The sequence below is a fragment of the Mytilus trossulus genome, chromosome 13 (assembly GCF_036588685.1).
Source record: "Mytilus trossulus isolate FHL-02 chromosome 13, PNRI_Mtr1.1.1.hap1, whole genome shotgun sequence".
Taxonomy (NCBI): Eukaryota; Metazoa; Mollusca; class Bivalvia; order Mytilida; family Mytilidae; genus Mytilus; species Mytilus trossulus.
Window position 1 is genome coordinate 1140764 of NC_086385.1, and position 17473 is coordinate 1158236.

The 17473-nt window shown below is 32.8% G+C and overlaps 1 protein-coding gene across 1 annotated transcript; it reads right to left on the reverse strand.

Annotated features, from left to right (window-relative positions):
• Nucleotides 1-506: 506 nt before the first annotated feature.
• On the reverse strand, nt 507-17191 carry LOC134695296 (serine/threonine-protein phosphatase 6 regulatory ankyrin repeat subunit B-like). The gene is made up of 4 exons (XM_063556519.1): nt 16975-17191; nt 8011-8240; nt 6261-6492; nt 507-5197 (listed from the first exon to the last, which is right to left on the reverse strand). The coding sequence occupies exons 1-4, from the start codon at nt 17189-17191 to the stop codon at nt 507-509; spliced, it is 5370 nt and encodes a 1789-aa protein (XP_063412589.1).
• Between the last annotated feature and the right edge of the window lie 282 nt (nt 17192-17473).

Here is a 17473-nt window from a genome sequence, read left to right on the forward strand (position 1 = left end):
CAGAATAACATTAAGGTGTCTGCTTGAATATGTGTCTATCCCGCTTGCTTTACATATATCATTACTTATCTTATATGTTTTTCACTAACAAAATGTTTAATTAGATGTGCTGGCCAAATAAATTCAATTGCTTTATCTCCTGTATAATAAATCCAATTTGAGACTGTAATAATTGATAATGCGCACGAATTAGTTCAAATAAATTGTATTACATTAATCTTTGAGTCAGATGGATTGTCTAATTAAATCTCTTTGTGGAAAAAAATCTTAGAACACAAGTTTTTTTCTCTCCAGTAATCTGGTGCGTACATAGTTTTCCTCTATAATATGGATATCTTTAGTTGTACGATATAAAATAACATATTGATAGTTGTTTGGTCCTTGAATTTCTAATGACTTCACATATTTTTCTAGACTGATTCCTCATCAAAGGAACTTTATCATAGTACATTTTAAAGTGGTGTTCATTTTAGGCGAACATCCATTATTTTATTTATCATATTTTACTACTCTTTATTATCATCATTACTATGACTGTATTCCCAATCATCATAGTCTGCTCTTCTGCTACATTCCTTGTAATCTGCTCCTCTCTCTAACAACATCTTTAATAATCCGGTATGGCCATGTTCACAAGCCTTCATTGCAGCTGACTGCCCCCAGCTGTCACATTTATCATAGTCTACACCTTTGTCTAACAACATCACTACAATTTCTGCATGACCTTGTTCACAAGCTTTCATAACAAGTGTCTTTCCCCATTTGTTACATATATTATAATCTACTCCTCTGTCTAACAACAGTTTTACTACTTCTGTATATCCATTTTTACAAGCCGTCACTAAAGGTGAATGCTCCCAGTTTCCATATTTATTACAGTCTACTCCTCTGTCTAACAAAAGCTTTACTACATCTGTATAACCATGTTCACAAGCCTTCATTAAAGTTGTCTTGGAATCTGCATCACAGTTATTAAAGTCTGCACCCCTTTCTAACAACATGTTTACTATTTCTGTATGACCATGTTCACAAGCCTTCATTAAAGGTGACCGACCCCAAATATCACATTTATTATAATTTGATTCTCCGTCCAACAACATCTCTAATATTACTGTTCGGCCATGTTCACAAGCCTTCATTACACTTGACTGTCCCCAGATGTCATATCTATCACAATTGTCTCCCCTTTCTAACAACATGACTACTATTTCTGTATGACCATGTTCACAAGCCTGCATTAAAAGGGACTGACCCCTTCTGTTACATTTATTATAATCTGCGTCTCCTTCTAACAACATCTTCAATAATACTGTATGACCTTGCTCACAGGCAACTATTAAAGGTGATTGTCCCCTTCTGTCACATTTATTAATGTCTTCTCCTCTATCTACCAACACTTTGACTATATCTGTATACCCATGTTCACAAGATTTGATTAAAGGAGACTTGCCGTCTTCATCACATATATTTAAGTCTGCACCTCTGTCTAACAACATTCCTAATATTTCTAATTGACCATGTTTACACGCCATCATTACAGGTGACTGTCCCCATTTGTCACATTTATCATAATCGGCTAATCTGTCTAACAGCATCTGTAGTAATAATGTATGGCCATGTTTACAAGCTACCAATAAAGGTGACTGTCCCAAAGTGTCACATATATTGCAGTCTTCCCCTCTATCTAAGACTAGTTTTACTAATTCTGTATGGCCTTGTTCACAAAGCATTGTTACAGGTGAGTCTTCCCATATGTCACATACATAAGGGTCTGCTCCATTATCTAAAAGCAGCTTAACTATTGCCATATAATTATACCGACAAGCCAGTTTTAAAGCTGACTGATTCCACAGGTCAAGGTCTTTACAGTTTGCTCCGCTATATAATAATATCTCAACTATTTCTATATGACCGTATTTAGAAGCCCTCATTAAAGATGTTTCTCCTTGTATTGCAGATTGATTACAGTCTGCTCCTCTTTGTAACAACAGTTTTACTATTTCTTTATGACCTAGTGCAGAAGCCCTCATTAAAGATGAGTCTTCCCACAATGTATATTCGTTACAGTCTGCTCCTCGGTCTAAAAACAGTTTTACTATTTCTGTATGACCATATACACAAGCATTTGCTAAAAGTATATTATAATGTTTATCAACTTTAGAATAGTCTGCTCCTCGGTCTAAAAACATTTTTACTATTTCTGTATGACCATTTTCACAAGCCTTATTTAAATGTGTATTATAATCTTTATTATCTTTGAAACAGTCTGCTCCTCGGTCTAATAACTTCTTTACTATTTCTGTATGACCATATTTACAAGCCTTCATTAAAGCAAAATTGTCATCTTTATCCAATTTATCAAGGTCTGATCCTCTGTTTAACAATGTTTTCTCTTTATCTGTCTGACCATCTTCACAAGCTTTTAGTAGAGGTGACTTGTCATTCTTATCAAATCTATTACAGGCTTCTTTTTTTTCTAACAACGTAATCGATTTTGTATGATCATCCTTGCAATGCTTCACTACATGTGATTTCCTACAATCATCAAATTTATTACAATCTGCTCTCCTTTCTAACAACATATTTACAATTACTGTATGACCTTGTTCATAAGCCGCTAATAAAGATGACCGACTCCTCCTTTTATAATTATTACAGTCTGCTCCTCTTTCTAACAATGCACGTACTATTTCTGTATGATCTTTTTTACATGCCACCATTAACGGTGACTTTCCCCACGTGTCAAATGTATTGCATTCTGCTCCAAAGTCTAACAACAGTTTTACTACTTTTGTATGACCATATTTGCAAGCGTTCATTATGGGTGACTCTCGCAATGCGTCAAATTCATTACAGTGTGCTCCTCTATCTAACAACATATTTACTATTTCAGTATGACCATATTTGCAAGCCTCTTGTACAGGTGAGTTGCCTTTTGTATCCCCTTTATTGCAGCTTGCACCCCTTTCTAACAACATCTTTACTATTTCTGTATGACCATATTTACCAGCCACAATTAAAGGTGACTGTCCTCTTCTGTCCCATTTATTAAAGTGAGCTCCTCTGTCTATGAAAAGCTTAACTATTATTGTGTAACCTTTTTCACAAGCCATCGTTATAGGTGACTGACCCCTCGACTTTTGTTTGTTTTGTTCATTACTATCTGCTCCTCCGGCTAACAACATATTTATTATTTCTGTATGACCGTGTTCACAAGCCACCATTAAAGGTGACTTATCCCTGCATTTATTACAGTCTACGCCTCTTTCTAACAACATTTTTACTATTTCTGTATGACCATATTCACAAGCCACCCTTAAAGCTGACATACCACTCCATTTATTACAGTCTGTCCCACTTTCTAATAGCAATTTTACCATTTGTGTATGACCTAATTCAGACGCCTTCATTATAGGTGACTGACCCCTCTTGTTATATTTATTACAATCTGCTCCTTTGTATAACAATAACTTCAATATAACTATATGGCCTTGTTCACAAGCAACCAATAATGGTGACTGTCCCCATCTGTCACATTTGTTAAAGTCTGCTCCTTTGTCTAACAAAACCTTTACTATATCAGTATGACCATGTTCACAAGCCTTCATTACAGTTGACCTGAAATTGTAATCACATGTATTACAGTCTCCTCCAGTTTGTAACAGCATATTTACTATTTCAGTATGACCATGTTCACAAGCAACCATTAAAGGTGACTGTCGCCATCTGTCAAATTTATTGCAGTCTACTCCTCTGTCTAACAACATCTTAACTATTTCTGTATGACCCTTTTCACATCCAACCATAACGGGTGATTGACCATTATATGAACACATGTTGACATCAACACCATGATTACAACACCAAGCGGTCAAAGAAACGTCTCCTATATCACAACAATGTAACAAAGCAGTATCATATGAATTATCAATACTATCATCGAACCACATAGAAAAATGTTTTTCACATTGCTTATGTTTGTCAATAATATTTGCCAGTTGTGTCTGTTCAGATATATTCAGTGTATTCAAGTAGGAGAGAAATTTCTGTCTGAACTGAGGTAACTTCATGTTGATGTTATCAAATACACCTTGTACATTTCCCGTTGACCAGTCATGCATCATTCTCTTAATGTAAAGCTGATGATACTTTAGAGGTATAACAGTCATAAATTGGTCCATATCATCTGTTTTTTCTAACAAAAATCTTTCCTTGAGCAAACGATTGTCTGCGTTCTTTATCAAGCAATGGATTATTTGTGTTCCAAAGTAATGAGCTAAAAAGTCAAATATTTTATCATGTATAGTCTTGTAAACGTTTTGTGCTTTCTTTATGAATGTATGTGTAAGTAAGTCAAGTTCATCATGTAAAACACGTCTTGATGTTCCTCTGTCTAATTTACATGCCTCGCATGTGTTTTCAATAATATTCCTTGTTACTGTATTCACTTCTTCAGTCATTATTTCCTCATTTAACTCGTTGTTAAACATGACACATAAAGCCAATGCACAATATTTTGTGTAATGCCCTTTTTTAAGCAGCTTGTCGATTTCTGTTTCATAAACAGAAAATGGTTTCTGGAAAAAATCTTTAAGATTAGGTTCAGGATTATCATGGTACAGTTTACATAAAAGTGGAAAGCAGTCATATAAATCATAATAGTCCACGATTTCAGAGGCTTTTGTTTTTAGATAAAACTTAGCTATTAAACGCTTTTCAGTTTTTGACAAACAAATGTTCTCTGATAACATGTTACATACACATGACTTAAAAACTGATAAAGAATAAAACTTTTCATCTTTGTACACTTGTAACCGACAAGCTGCAAGTATTTTTGTTTGTTTTTTATCAAGAATATGTTTTATTTCCTCCATGACTGGTTCCCATTTTTTTATGTCGCTCTGGTCAACTCCAAAGTTTCCACATAAATCATCAATAACAAACAATGTTTTCTGATTTGGATTGTAAAACCTCACAATTTCAGTTGGTTCTGTCACAAGAAGAACATCATAATCTTCTTCTGCAAATTGCAAAGCTGTATGTCGGAGAGTGGACGTTTTTCCTACACCGGGACTAGCAGTAATAGTAACACAACTGTTTTCCTGTATACATTTCAGTACATATTTAGCAGCTCTTGTGTTTATAAACATCTTATTATCATTTTCCTTCCAGGCTTTAAGTATATCTTTAATCTTAACTGAAATAGAATTTCCGAATATTTTATTATAACTGATACAGAAGTCTGTATAGAAACAATAGGTCTTTATTGCATTATGAGATATTCAAAAGAGTGATGCCTGCACGTGTTTGTTATAGTAATTAGGACTTAACAGAATAATATAAAAAAGATAGATGAAAGCCTTACAAACAATCATAGTACAGACGCAGTAGAAAAGCAGTTTCTATTTTATAAAAACGATTCGCTTTTTTGAATCATCCAGTCTACATTTCTGTGAAATTTGAAAAAAACGGTAAAACACTGTTGAGTTATCAGATTGCTGACGATTTCGAATTCACTATGTGCTAAGTGGCTAACTTCAGAAAGCTAGGATTTGTTTGAAAAACTGTAAATCAACTTATTCTTGCGGATACTTTATTTCGCGTTTTACGATTTGTAGTCCACGTCGCGTCAATTTCATTTCGAGATTTTCTTACCTACTTGATGTAGTTGATAAGTAAAATTTTAAGATGTAAGTTATGCATATATATTTTATCGCGAATATTTATATTTGCGTTATTTTTCTACTGGCGAATGTCACGAAAATAAATCGCTCGCGAAAATAAATTGGGTTACACTAGTTATTTGTTTTTAAAGTGATTAAGATTATATTACAATGTTCTCTAATGTCTGTTTGTCTTTCTCACAAATTATTTTCAATAAATAATGGGGTTCTATGTGACTGACATACGACTGAGCGGTTTAGCTAGGTATTAACCCAGGTTTTATCCAGCATTTTCTACATTAGGTAATACCAAGTCAGGAATAAGTTTTGTTTTTGTATATCGCTCAAAACAATTGTAATTTGTCAGAATCCTGCAACTACAAGTGTCTCTCGGGAAATCCAACATACAAAAGCAACTTTTGATAAGGGTGAGGTATTGATCTCAAACATCTGACTTGCGTCTCTTATTTCAGAAGCCATTTAATCGACCTTCCCTATTAACCTTTATGTTAACAATTTATCATTAAAAAAATAGTGAATCACATCATGCACATTTCAAGGACTCAATCTTAAATCTGATCTTTTTAAACCGTTTACCTCTAATATTCCAAGGTACAGTATCCCTTTGAGAGATTAGTATTTCTTCCATTTCTTTTTTCATAACAGTATGTGACAGCTTAAGACTTTCAAACGATTGTTTTATCTCTCGGATTTTATTATTAGAATGTTGGATGTCCATCATTATTTCTTGGTTTGTTTGATCTAACGCTTTGGTTTTCATATGATCACAATCCTTCTTCATTTGATTACCACCTAATCTTTCAATAGCCTGTAAAATATTGGATGATATTTCATTTTAAATATTTAGTTGTATGAAATCTGAATTATTACAGTTATTGCGGGATTTATTTTCCTTTCCCAATTTTGGTGACTTGAAAAAAAAGTGACATTTTTTGATTCATTAAAAACAAATAATAATGTCAAATAGTAAATCACAAACAGTTTTTACAGACAGATCACCATATTACTCTTTTTTGTCAAAAATATGGATGCATTTCATTTTCATTAATTTAGGAAAAATGGAAACAACTAATTTGAATACCTTGTTTTAGTTACTCCTAATAAGATAATAAGAAAAACCATGAAAATGTTTTAAAGTTTTACCCAACCATGAAAATTGATACCATAAAAGAGGGACGAAAGATACTAAAGGGACAGTCAAACTAATAAATCGAAAAAATCAGACAACGCGTGGTTAAAAATGAAAAAAGACAAACATACAAGCAATAGTACACATGACACAACATAGAAAACTAAAAAATAAACAACACGAACCCCACCAAAAACTAGGGTTGATCTCAGGTGCTACGGAAGGGTAAGCAGATCCTGCTCCATATGTGGCACCCGTCCTGTTGCTTATGTGATAACAAATCCGGTAAGTTAAATTCATGAAAGCGAAGGGGATTGTAGTAGATCTACATGATTCCTATATGAATTTAAGACCAAATTTCATGTTTATCACTTATTAATTTTTTAGATCACATAATATTCATTTGTTTGATAACGGATAGGTAGTTCATCGGTTGATGTTTAAATTATGGCCGCTTTAAGTACATGCACAATTCTATCAGAAGTTTTGTAACAACTGTTGAAAGAATGGTTAACTAAAAAGAGATGTGAACTACCAACACATGCAAATTGATTTTCAAGCTTATACACCGGAAATAGATTAACGATGAGTCTTTCTGGCGTATTTTAATACCTGGTATCTTAATTTGTTGAGTTTCTCTATCTTAGCTGTATTAGACAATCATTTAGGATTTATTTGTTATAAATGCTATTTAACTTTGTATTTTGTTTCGTGGTCTTTTCAATATTTGATTAGAATTTCACTGATGAGTCTTTTGTAGACGAAATATATGTATGGCGTATCCGATTGTAAACCTGGTACTTTTGATCATATTTTTTATAAATAAAAAACAAACTAATAACGTCTTGACAAATCGAAAAAAAATTCTGCAATAAACAGTATAAAACACTTATTATCACAGGAGGAATAACAGTATAAACACATCATGCCCCACATGGGGCACCAATAGGGCTGCTGATGTAACTTCACATTCAGTGATAACTCTTATATGTAATGCCACATTCGCTGCTGTAATATTGCTACTTAAAATCATTTCTTTTATCGTAAATGGTTGTTATCAACAAACTACCATTTTTAATCCGAAATCAACAACAGTGCATTGAGTTGCATGATTTATTTGTAACTTTATTACAATCAATTGACAACAACCAGGTTACCTATAATCAGTTAAAAGCAATCTGATGTTTTTATACATACACTTGTAATATCTGTCCATGCTCTGTCGAAGAAAGTAACGTCTATTTTGCCATCATCCAGATGCGCGAGGAAATTCCTGTAGTGCTTGATTGTGGCTAAATTTGCAGCTGGTGTTGTTTCAATGGCAGCAGGTAAATGGTCAAACCCACGAAGAGGAGGATTCATTGAAGTCAAGTTCCTCAGTAATGTTGTCATCAAAGTCACATCAAAATGTTTAGAATCTGGAACATCTGGTAAAACATCAACAGCGATGAAGTTAGGTCAATAAATACATTTTTCTTAATTTTTATTATTTATAACTTCCAATTTACAACATAATATACACAAATATAATAGCAATATTATATATAAATCTATAGATATTATCTAATCAATACATCTGTCTATTAGGAAGATTATATATATTTTTTTTAAATATACAAATATAAGATAAAGAGTAAAGCAGTTTGAACACCAGAGAGAGAGAGAGAGAGATTTTTGCAGAAAAAAAACTTCTTTTGTGAAAATTCTTAAAATAAATGTTCTTATGTTTCAATTTCTCTATTATAAAATGTACATTTTGGATAATCATAAATCTTAATTTTATGAAGAAATTTGTTTGTAGCTAAGATTCGATGATTGGATCTAGACTGTAGTTACTGTAGCCTAGTATTATTTTTATAAATTTCCTCTTACAAAACTTTTAATTTTTCGAAAAACTAAGGATTTTCTTATCCAAGGAATAGATTTGGCACAACATTTTGGAAACTTAGGTCCTCAGTGCTCTTGAACTTTGTATTTGTTAGGCTTTAAAACCATTTTGATCTGAACGTCACTGATTAGTCTTATGTAGAAGAAACGCACATCTGGCGTACTAAATTATACTCCTGGTACCTTTGATAACTATTTCTATCTTTTGATTAATCTTTTGAAAATAATTATTAAATATTAGTTATGTAAATAATTTTGATAAATGATATATGCATCTTAATCTATCTAAATCTTTAACAGCCGAACTGGACAATCTAAACCTTTAACTGAAACAGTGCCGGGACCTATCAGGCAACATGGAACGCGTTGTTATATTGGGGTTTAATGATTAAAGAAAATATACACAAATATGTCTTCATCTTAACCATCAAAGAATATACTCCTAGTACCATGGTCATTTATGTTGGAATGTTAAGTGTCACAAGACAAATTTAATCATAGGGTAAAACACTCACAAAGTTTAACATCGTTATTTTGATTTTGATGATTAACAAAATTAATGAATAACAAATAAAAGCAAAACAATTGTGGAATGATATAATTTGAGCCCACAATTTATCTATAAACAAGATGATGTAGTATGATTGCTAAGGGGACAACTATCAGCAAGAGGCCGAAACACACATTAATTAACATTTATAGCTAGCCAAGGGACCAAAGTATAGAATCCCCCAGCCCATCAACTGGAAAAAGAATTTCAAGTTACTGATGGATGCAGTTGAGGACTATGCGAGAAAATGGGTAAAGCGCGAACCAGACGAACCCGAACTGGACACTTTGTCTGAATGGATCAAAGCTATTCGATCATGCATTCAGAGGCGCATACAAAAACTACGATGTAACATGAGTACTAGAGTTTCTAACCCTTTCAAGAATCCGGAGGTTGTGGATGCTTTATCCTCTTTGCATGACAAATATGTCGTTGTTCCGGCAGATAAAGCCTCCAAAAATATTGTCTTCATATGTAAAAAACATTATTTGCAATGTCTCACTACAGAGCTTGGAATTGATAAAACTACTGGTAATCCTACATATTCTTTAACATCATTTACCAAGGATGAAATTTTACAAAATCATAAATCTGTCCTTCTTTCTTTTGGTATCAACATCAAAGAAAACGAAGAAAACTTGCCCTCATTATACTGGATACCTAAATTACACAAAACTCCATATAAAGAACGGTACATAGCTGGGTCTTCAAAATGTTCGACTAAACATCTTTCTAAAGTATTGACTACTATTCTTTCTACAGTTAAAGATGGGCTGCAAAAATATTGTGAGGAGATATATTCTACCAGTGGTGTTAACCAGATGTGGATTCTCAAAAATTCGAAAGATCTACTCCTTAACCTTCGATCACAATCTTTGCAATTTTGCAGCAACATAAAAACTTTTGATTTTTCTACGCTATACACTACTATTCCCCATGCTCAGTTGAAAGATCGACTTCACCATCTCATAAAACAGAGCTTTTTATATAAAAATGGGAATCGTAGATACAAATTTCTTGTTTTGGGATACAATAATTCATATTTTGTAAAGAATCACACTGAATCTTCCAGAAAATATACTGAAGATGATATTATTAAAATGCTGGACTTTTTAATCGACAATATATTTGTTGAGTTTGGAGGATTTATATTTCAACAGACAGTCGGTATTCCAATGGGTACTAATTGTGCACCCCTGCTGGCTGATTTGTTTTTGTATTCGTATGAAGCAGAATTTATTCAGAACCTTCTAAAAGACAAAAAGAAAAAGCACCTTGCGAAATTCTTTAATTTTACTTTCCGATATATTGATGATGTTTTATCATTGAACAACCCATACTTCAGCCAATATATACTTACATCTCATATATCCTAGTGAACTTGAAATTAAGGATACTTCTGATACTAGAAGGACTGCTTCATACCTTGATCTTTTCCTAAATATTGACGTAGATGGACGACTTCACACGAAAATCTATGATAAACGGGACGATTTCAACTTCCCAATTATCAATTTCCCATTTCTTAGCAGTAACATACCCTCTGCCCCTTCGTATGGTGTTTACATATCACAATTGATACGTTATTCACGTGCTTGTTCACACTATACGGACTTCATATACAGGAGTGTGCTCCTTACGCAGAAACTGCTCCAACAAAGTTATGAGGAGGACAGATTAAAATTGACACTTCGTAAATTTTATGGACACCATCACGAATTGGTGGATTCATATGATGTCTCTTTAACCAAACTAGCTAAGGACATTTTTACCACATGGTAGATTGTGGTTTGTCATTATGTCGTCTTATCTTTTAATTACCAAACGTGACTTATTCCCGATTTTGACTGTTTTGCTGTATGTGAATTCGTATTACTATAAGACGTGTTTCTGTACTTGTTTATCCCAAATTCATGTATTTAGTTTATATGTTTAATGTTATATTTGTAATTCTCATCTTCTCATTTTGTCAAATGTGTTGACGTCTTTTTATTATATTTAGGTGTTACGGATAGAAGAATTAATCACCGCCTTTATTAATTATATTTAATTTTGTACGATTAATTACGTTTGAAGTTGGATTCATAACAAACTGGACTTATATATATTACAGTTAATTGCTATTAATAAGTATTGCAATATGCATTTTGTTTTAATGAATTATCAGTATTTAGTTTTAATATAATTTTAGAGCAATCCTAATTCTAGCTCACTTTTAGATTGTAGTTTTTCATAGTTATCAAAAGTACCAGGATTCATGTGTGACGTCATGCTGTTTCTAAATTTTATAAATTCAAATGTAGCATAACGTTTGCCTTTTCGCCATCGTATGTGACGTCATTTTTTTAATTGCGTTAACGCCTGGACTGATTCTGGTGTGTCTATGCTGTATTGAACTTGGCATCATGTATTCGGGTTTAGTTTTCTGTAATAAGTTAATACTTTAGTTTCATTATGAATATATCTTTCACATTCATTTGTTTAAATTTACTGTTTGCAATAGCATGAATCGTTCTATATAATAGTGTTCTTATCCCGGGCATAATACAATGCCGTATTTAGCAAAACCTTTTCAACTTTTGATCTTCAGTGCTGTACAACTTTGTACTTTTTTCACTTTCGATCTTGTATATCTGGGCGTTATGTATTCGGGTTTAGTTTTCTGTAATTAGTTTTTACTTCAGTTTCATTATGTTTATCTCTTTCATATTCATTTGTTAAAATTTACTGTTTGCAATAGTGTGAATTGTTTTATATAATATGAATGTTCTTATCCTGGGCATACAAACAATGCCGTATTTGGCAAAACCTTTTCAACTTTTGATCTTCAGTGCTGTACAATTTTGTATTTTTTTCGTCACTGGTGAGTCTCGTGTGGACTAGACGCGTTTTTGGCGTATTGAATTGTAAACCTGATGCTTTTTGTTATCTATTAATCATGCTTTTCTTTGTCTAATATGTTCTGCTTTTTATTTGTATTGTAGTCCTGTAATATTTTGTTTTCATTTCAATGTTATATTTAACTGTGCCATTAAAGTGCGAGGTTTGGCATGCCTTAAAACCAGGTTCAACCCACCACTTTTATTCCCCTTTAAAAGTGTCCTGTACCAAGTCAGGAAGATGGCCATTGTTATAATATTGTTCGTTTCTGTGTGTGTGTTGCATTTTAACGTTGAGTCGTTTCTGTTTTCTCTTATTTTTGAGATAAGACGTGGCACGGTACTTGTCTTTCCTAAATTCATGTATTTGGTTTTGATGTTATATTTGTTATTCTCGTGGTGTATTGTCTGTTGCTTGGTCCGTTTCTGTGTGCTGTTGCGTTTCGGTGTTGTGTCGTTGTTCTCCCCTTATATTTAATGCATTTCCCTCGGTTTTGGTTTGTTGCCCCGATTTTGTTTTTTGTCCATGGATTTATGAGTTTTGAACAGCGGTATACTACTGTTGCCTTTATAGGTCACCATACGGTATTCATTATGTCGACTGTTCATACATGTTGTCATATGTGGTATTCTAACATGAGGTATGTGCTAGCTTTTTATAAGTAAATATCTGTCGTAAAATGACTTATGTTATTCAATCTATATTTGAGACAATTTGAGGGTTGAAAGTAGATAGATTGCTGATATAATGATAGTAGTTAGGTTAGTACTTTACATACAGACGGGACAAAGTGACTTGTTCGGACATTCGTGACGCTTCAAAGTAGATCTGATTTTAGTCGATCTATTACTTTAGGGATGTCTGCACTTGTAAGTGGGAATACTAAAAGCTTTGTAAATATGATTGACAAAACTATAAATGGCAGGCGTTATTAATCAGGAAGACGAGAAACAGAAAGAGATATAGAGGCAAAACATATAAACTGCTGGTGTCATTAAAACATTAATGCGAAATCGTCACATCGTAATAATTGATTTTTGAAAATGCGTTACGAGTGTATATACCTAATGAGAAAGATTATTACTGCTCTTCTGTAGCGTACATGTATCAATAGAATATTGATCCCCTATTTTAATTCCAGGTATGGGAAGGGTTCTTTGAGATGTATTCACAAGATGGTACTGAATTAGTAATAGCAAAATAATGTATAAAAACTATACTAATTGTTGAGTGTTTACTTACCGTTGAAGATGTTCTTACCACTAATGCTCTTCAAATCATTTGTTTAGTATTTCAATTTATAGACACGGGACAAGTAAGTGCCTGACTTCCAGGTTGTTTTTGGAAGAAAATAAAACCCAGATAGGATTGATAAAAATTTGAAAAAATAATTCAAATTCGTTTTCATCGATACATATCTATCAAATTTAGATAAATTAAAAAGGAAAACTAAACCAAACGATTATTTGATTACACTTGAGAGTGACCAGTTAAAAGTCTGTATCTTTCCAAACTGAAAAGTAGATAGCTATAGTCAATATTGATGCTTGGTATATGGACCAACTTTTATTAGTTCAGGTCAAATGTTGATATGCAGCCCACAATTTTGGATTTTTCTATATTTCAACAACATGATGATATGAGCGTTGTAAGGAATATTTTTCTTTCTTATTTTAAATCATTTTTAAAGATTTAGTAGGACGAACTTGGGTTTGGACAAACTTTGAAACAATTCGTTCTTAATATGAACAATATCATATCATTTACTTCGTTTATGATTGATGATATTTGAATGCTATGCTTGTACAATGAGATATTTATTAAGGAAGGCAACATAAACTTATGCGGAGTACTTTAAAATATTTTTCATATATTGTTATTTTCTATTTGGTACGATATAATGTTAACTGTTATCTTTATAAACAAATTAGTCTTATATAATGCATATCAATTTGATCTATTATTCATGAGATTGTTTTAGTATTTTGATTCCAAAGGTTGTAGCTTGAGGAGCAATTGCACTATTATTTGGAAAAACAATTGTCATGCAAAACACAATAATTATCAGACTCGGCGCTGGTACTTGTTCGTCATGATTTTTCAAATGATATATAACTAGTGCAGACAATCGCGATGGTTGTATATAACATCATAAGAAGTGAAGTTATTTCCACCGTTTTAAAAAAGGAGCAAAAGATCAGCTGAAATTATTTTCATAAATCCTGGAATAAGAAACACATTTTGTTTCAGATAATGAATTAATATAATATCTGACTTAATCTACTATAATAGTTGATTTATAATTGATCTAGCTAGACTGTCCAAACGAGGCCTATTCTAATAAAAGTGAACTTTAATGTGGTCTGCTTCAAAATAAAATTGACATAATCCAAAGTTAACTATTTAAGATTTTTTTTTATCATTAGTTGTTATTGACTTTGAACTAGCTGTCAGTAACTGCGAGTACTTTCAGATATGTACTAAGTGTCTTTTTATTGCTGATACTAGTATATTCAAGTACCAGGGCACGTCCACTCTGTGTTGCTGTTAGATGTATTTCTATTTGTATTCACCTGATGAGTTAAGCCTTTTTCAACTGATCATTATAGTTCGTTCTTATGTTGTACTCTTACACAACTGCCCAAGGTAAGTGGAAAGTTAGGGTTGCTAACATGTTTAACCCAGCCATATTCTGTATGTATTTGCCTATCCAAAGTCAGAAGCCTGTAGTTCAGTGGTTGTCGTTAATTGCTGTATTACATATTTGTTTTTCGATTATTGTTTTACACTAATTAGGCCGTTAGATTTTCTTGTTTAAATTGTTTAACATGTGTGATTTCGGCGCTTTTTACAGTTGATTATGCAGTATTGGCTTTGCTCATTGTTGAATGCCGTACAGGGACCAATAGCTGTTGATTTCTGTGTCATTTAGATTGTCAATTGACGGCTTATAGGAATGAAATTATATGTGCATATCATCTTATCTTTATAACGAACAGACGAAATGACATAGAAGTTAATAACTATAGGTCACCGTACGGCCTTTAACAATGACCAATGTGTATCCCTCTATATCAGCTATAGAGGGCCTGAAAATTACAAACATAAAATAATTCAAACGAGAAAATTAGAGACATGATTTATGTTCTAAGCAATGAAACAAATGTCATATACAGCAACCACGACTGAATTACAGGCTACTGACTTTGGGCAGGCACGCATAGAATGTGTAAGGGTAAAACATGCTTGTTGTCACCTAACCCTCACTTATCTGAGACAGTGGTTAAATATCACAGCATATATAGACAGTATGAACATCAGTTGAAAAGGGCTTAGCTCATCTGATCGATACAAAGCACAAAAGTACAGACTGGAAATTGCAGGGTATTTATACATCATTTTAAATTGAATCCTGCAAAATGGGCAAATATCTCTATATATACATGTCAGACCACTAATTCAAAATCCCAAACTATTCAACCAACTTTTGCAATGTTTACAGCTTACCTTAAGTTTAACCTCATTGAATCCAGGTATATCCTGTTTTTTACGTGTATCACCTTTCTACATGCAAATTTTCAACCCCTATCGGACGCCAATTTCTACTAAATAAAACCCCCTGGTTTCTGGAAATCTTAAATTAGTATACAATGGAGCACATTAATCCTCCATAGTTTGTTGGTTAGTTTGATAAAACAATGACACCGAAAAACTATTTTGTGTCAGAGGAGGGCTTATCTTACATATGTTGTAAATTGTAGGGAGTAACTTGGTGATCTGACACCTAAAAAGACGAAAAAGTTTATCAGCAGTATGTTGTTTTATTTTCAATCTTTGTTCAATTCGTAGTTTAAAAGATCATGTCTGAGCAAAATGCGACTTATATTGCAAAGTTCACAGCTCAATTTAAACTGACTGTAATGACTTTAACAGAAAATATTCTTTAATTTAATTTCAGATCAGTGAATCAAAATTTTTCAATTTCAAAATCAATTTTGGTTGGTTTTCCCTTGTGCCGTACGAATTTCCAAAGTTTTACATTGAATTTAGGAAAAAAAAAAAGAAGGTTTGGAGGTCCCAAGGAATATGGAATAAAGTATTTATATACCGGTAAATATCAAAGAATTTCATTGAATCTTTATGACAACAATTTTTGTTTTAAGTAAACAACCTATGTTTTAATGTTTATTACCACAGAAACAACCTACTGTGCATTCATAACATTCAGACATTTGTTTTTATATGCATGCATATTGTAAATAAAGGCAACAGTAGTATACCGCTCTTCAAAACTCATAAATCCAAGGACAAAAAACAAAATCGGGGTAACAAACTTAAACCGAGGGAAGCGCATTAAATTTAAGAGGAGAACAACGACACAACCCTGAAATATAACACACACAGAAACGGACCAAGCATAAGACAAAATCCCACGAGAATAACAAATATAACATCAAAACCAAATACATGAATTTGGGATGGCAAGTTCAGTGACACGTCTTATCGCAATGTGAATGGCTGAGAATTTTTTTTTTACAAATTCCGGCTTCAGGCTCCAATTTTGCAATACGCTACTTTTTGCTAAAAAAAAGCTTAAAATGTGACTGATTTTCAAAAGATCAGTTAAGACGAAAGAAAAACACCCAATTGTTTTTCGGATTTTTTGGTTTTACCACTTTTCACTTTAAAGATGTCAAAATCCTTCAAATTTAAATACTGCATATTTCCAACAATTTTTACAAAAACGATTATGACGACAGACGATGTACGGACGACAACAATTACAACAAGCGCCAAGTGATAACAAAAATTCATACTGACACATTTATTCATTATGTACTCACCAGGAAATCTTGGAAATAGTAGGTTCCACTGTGACTGGTTGATTCTGCGTTCCTTTTTCAAATTTAAAAGTTTATTATACTCTTTCTTCAATGAGGCATCTAAACATGCTGGAGCAAACTCATTATCAAAATAGGTTCTTACAGCACGTGGAGAAATTCCTGTCAGTAACAAACTCATTCGAACATAATTTTCTTCCTCTACAGAAAGTGATGCCATAGTTCAGTCTTCTTTTTCCTTGTAAAATATTTTACACTGGATTCTAGTGGGCACAATATTACAATTGAACAAATCAAAGCCTAGACACTCTGTCCCTGGCTTAAAATGTGACATACATGTGTTTTGCTGTTTTTCTTATTTAGAAAACTAATGTGAAATCTGCTACATTTCCTGAAAAAAAATTAGGAACCTCAAGTTACACTCTCATCCATATATACATTTGATTGCAGCAGTAATATCCTGTTGTGCTAAACCATTCTTACTAAATATGACTTGTATAAC

What these genes read in the sequence shown, in the direction of transcription:
- LOC134695296 (XM_063556519.1), bottom strand. Translation starts at nt 17,191, where the DNA reads ATGGCATCACTTTCTGTAGAGGAAGAAAATTATGTTCGAATGAGTTTG. An exon ending in ACTATTTCCAAGATTTCCTG is followed by an intron (nt 8,241 to 16,974) that starts GTGAGTACATAA and finishes ATGTTTTACCAG; the next exon opens with ATGTTCCAGATTCTAAACAT. An exon ending in TGTACCTTGGAATATTAGAG is followed by an intron (nt 5,198 to 6,260) that starts GTAAACGGTTTA and finishes ATTCTATTTCAG; the next exon opens with TTAAGATTAAAGATATACTT.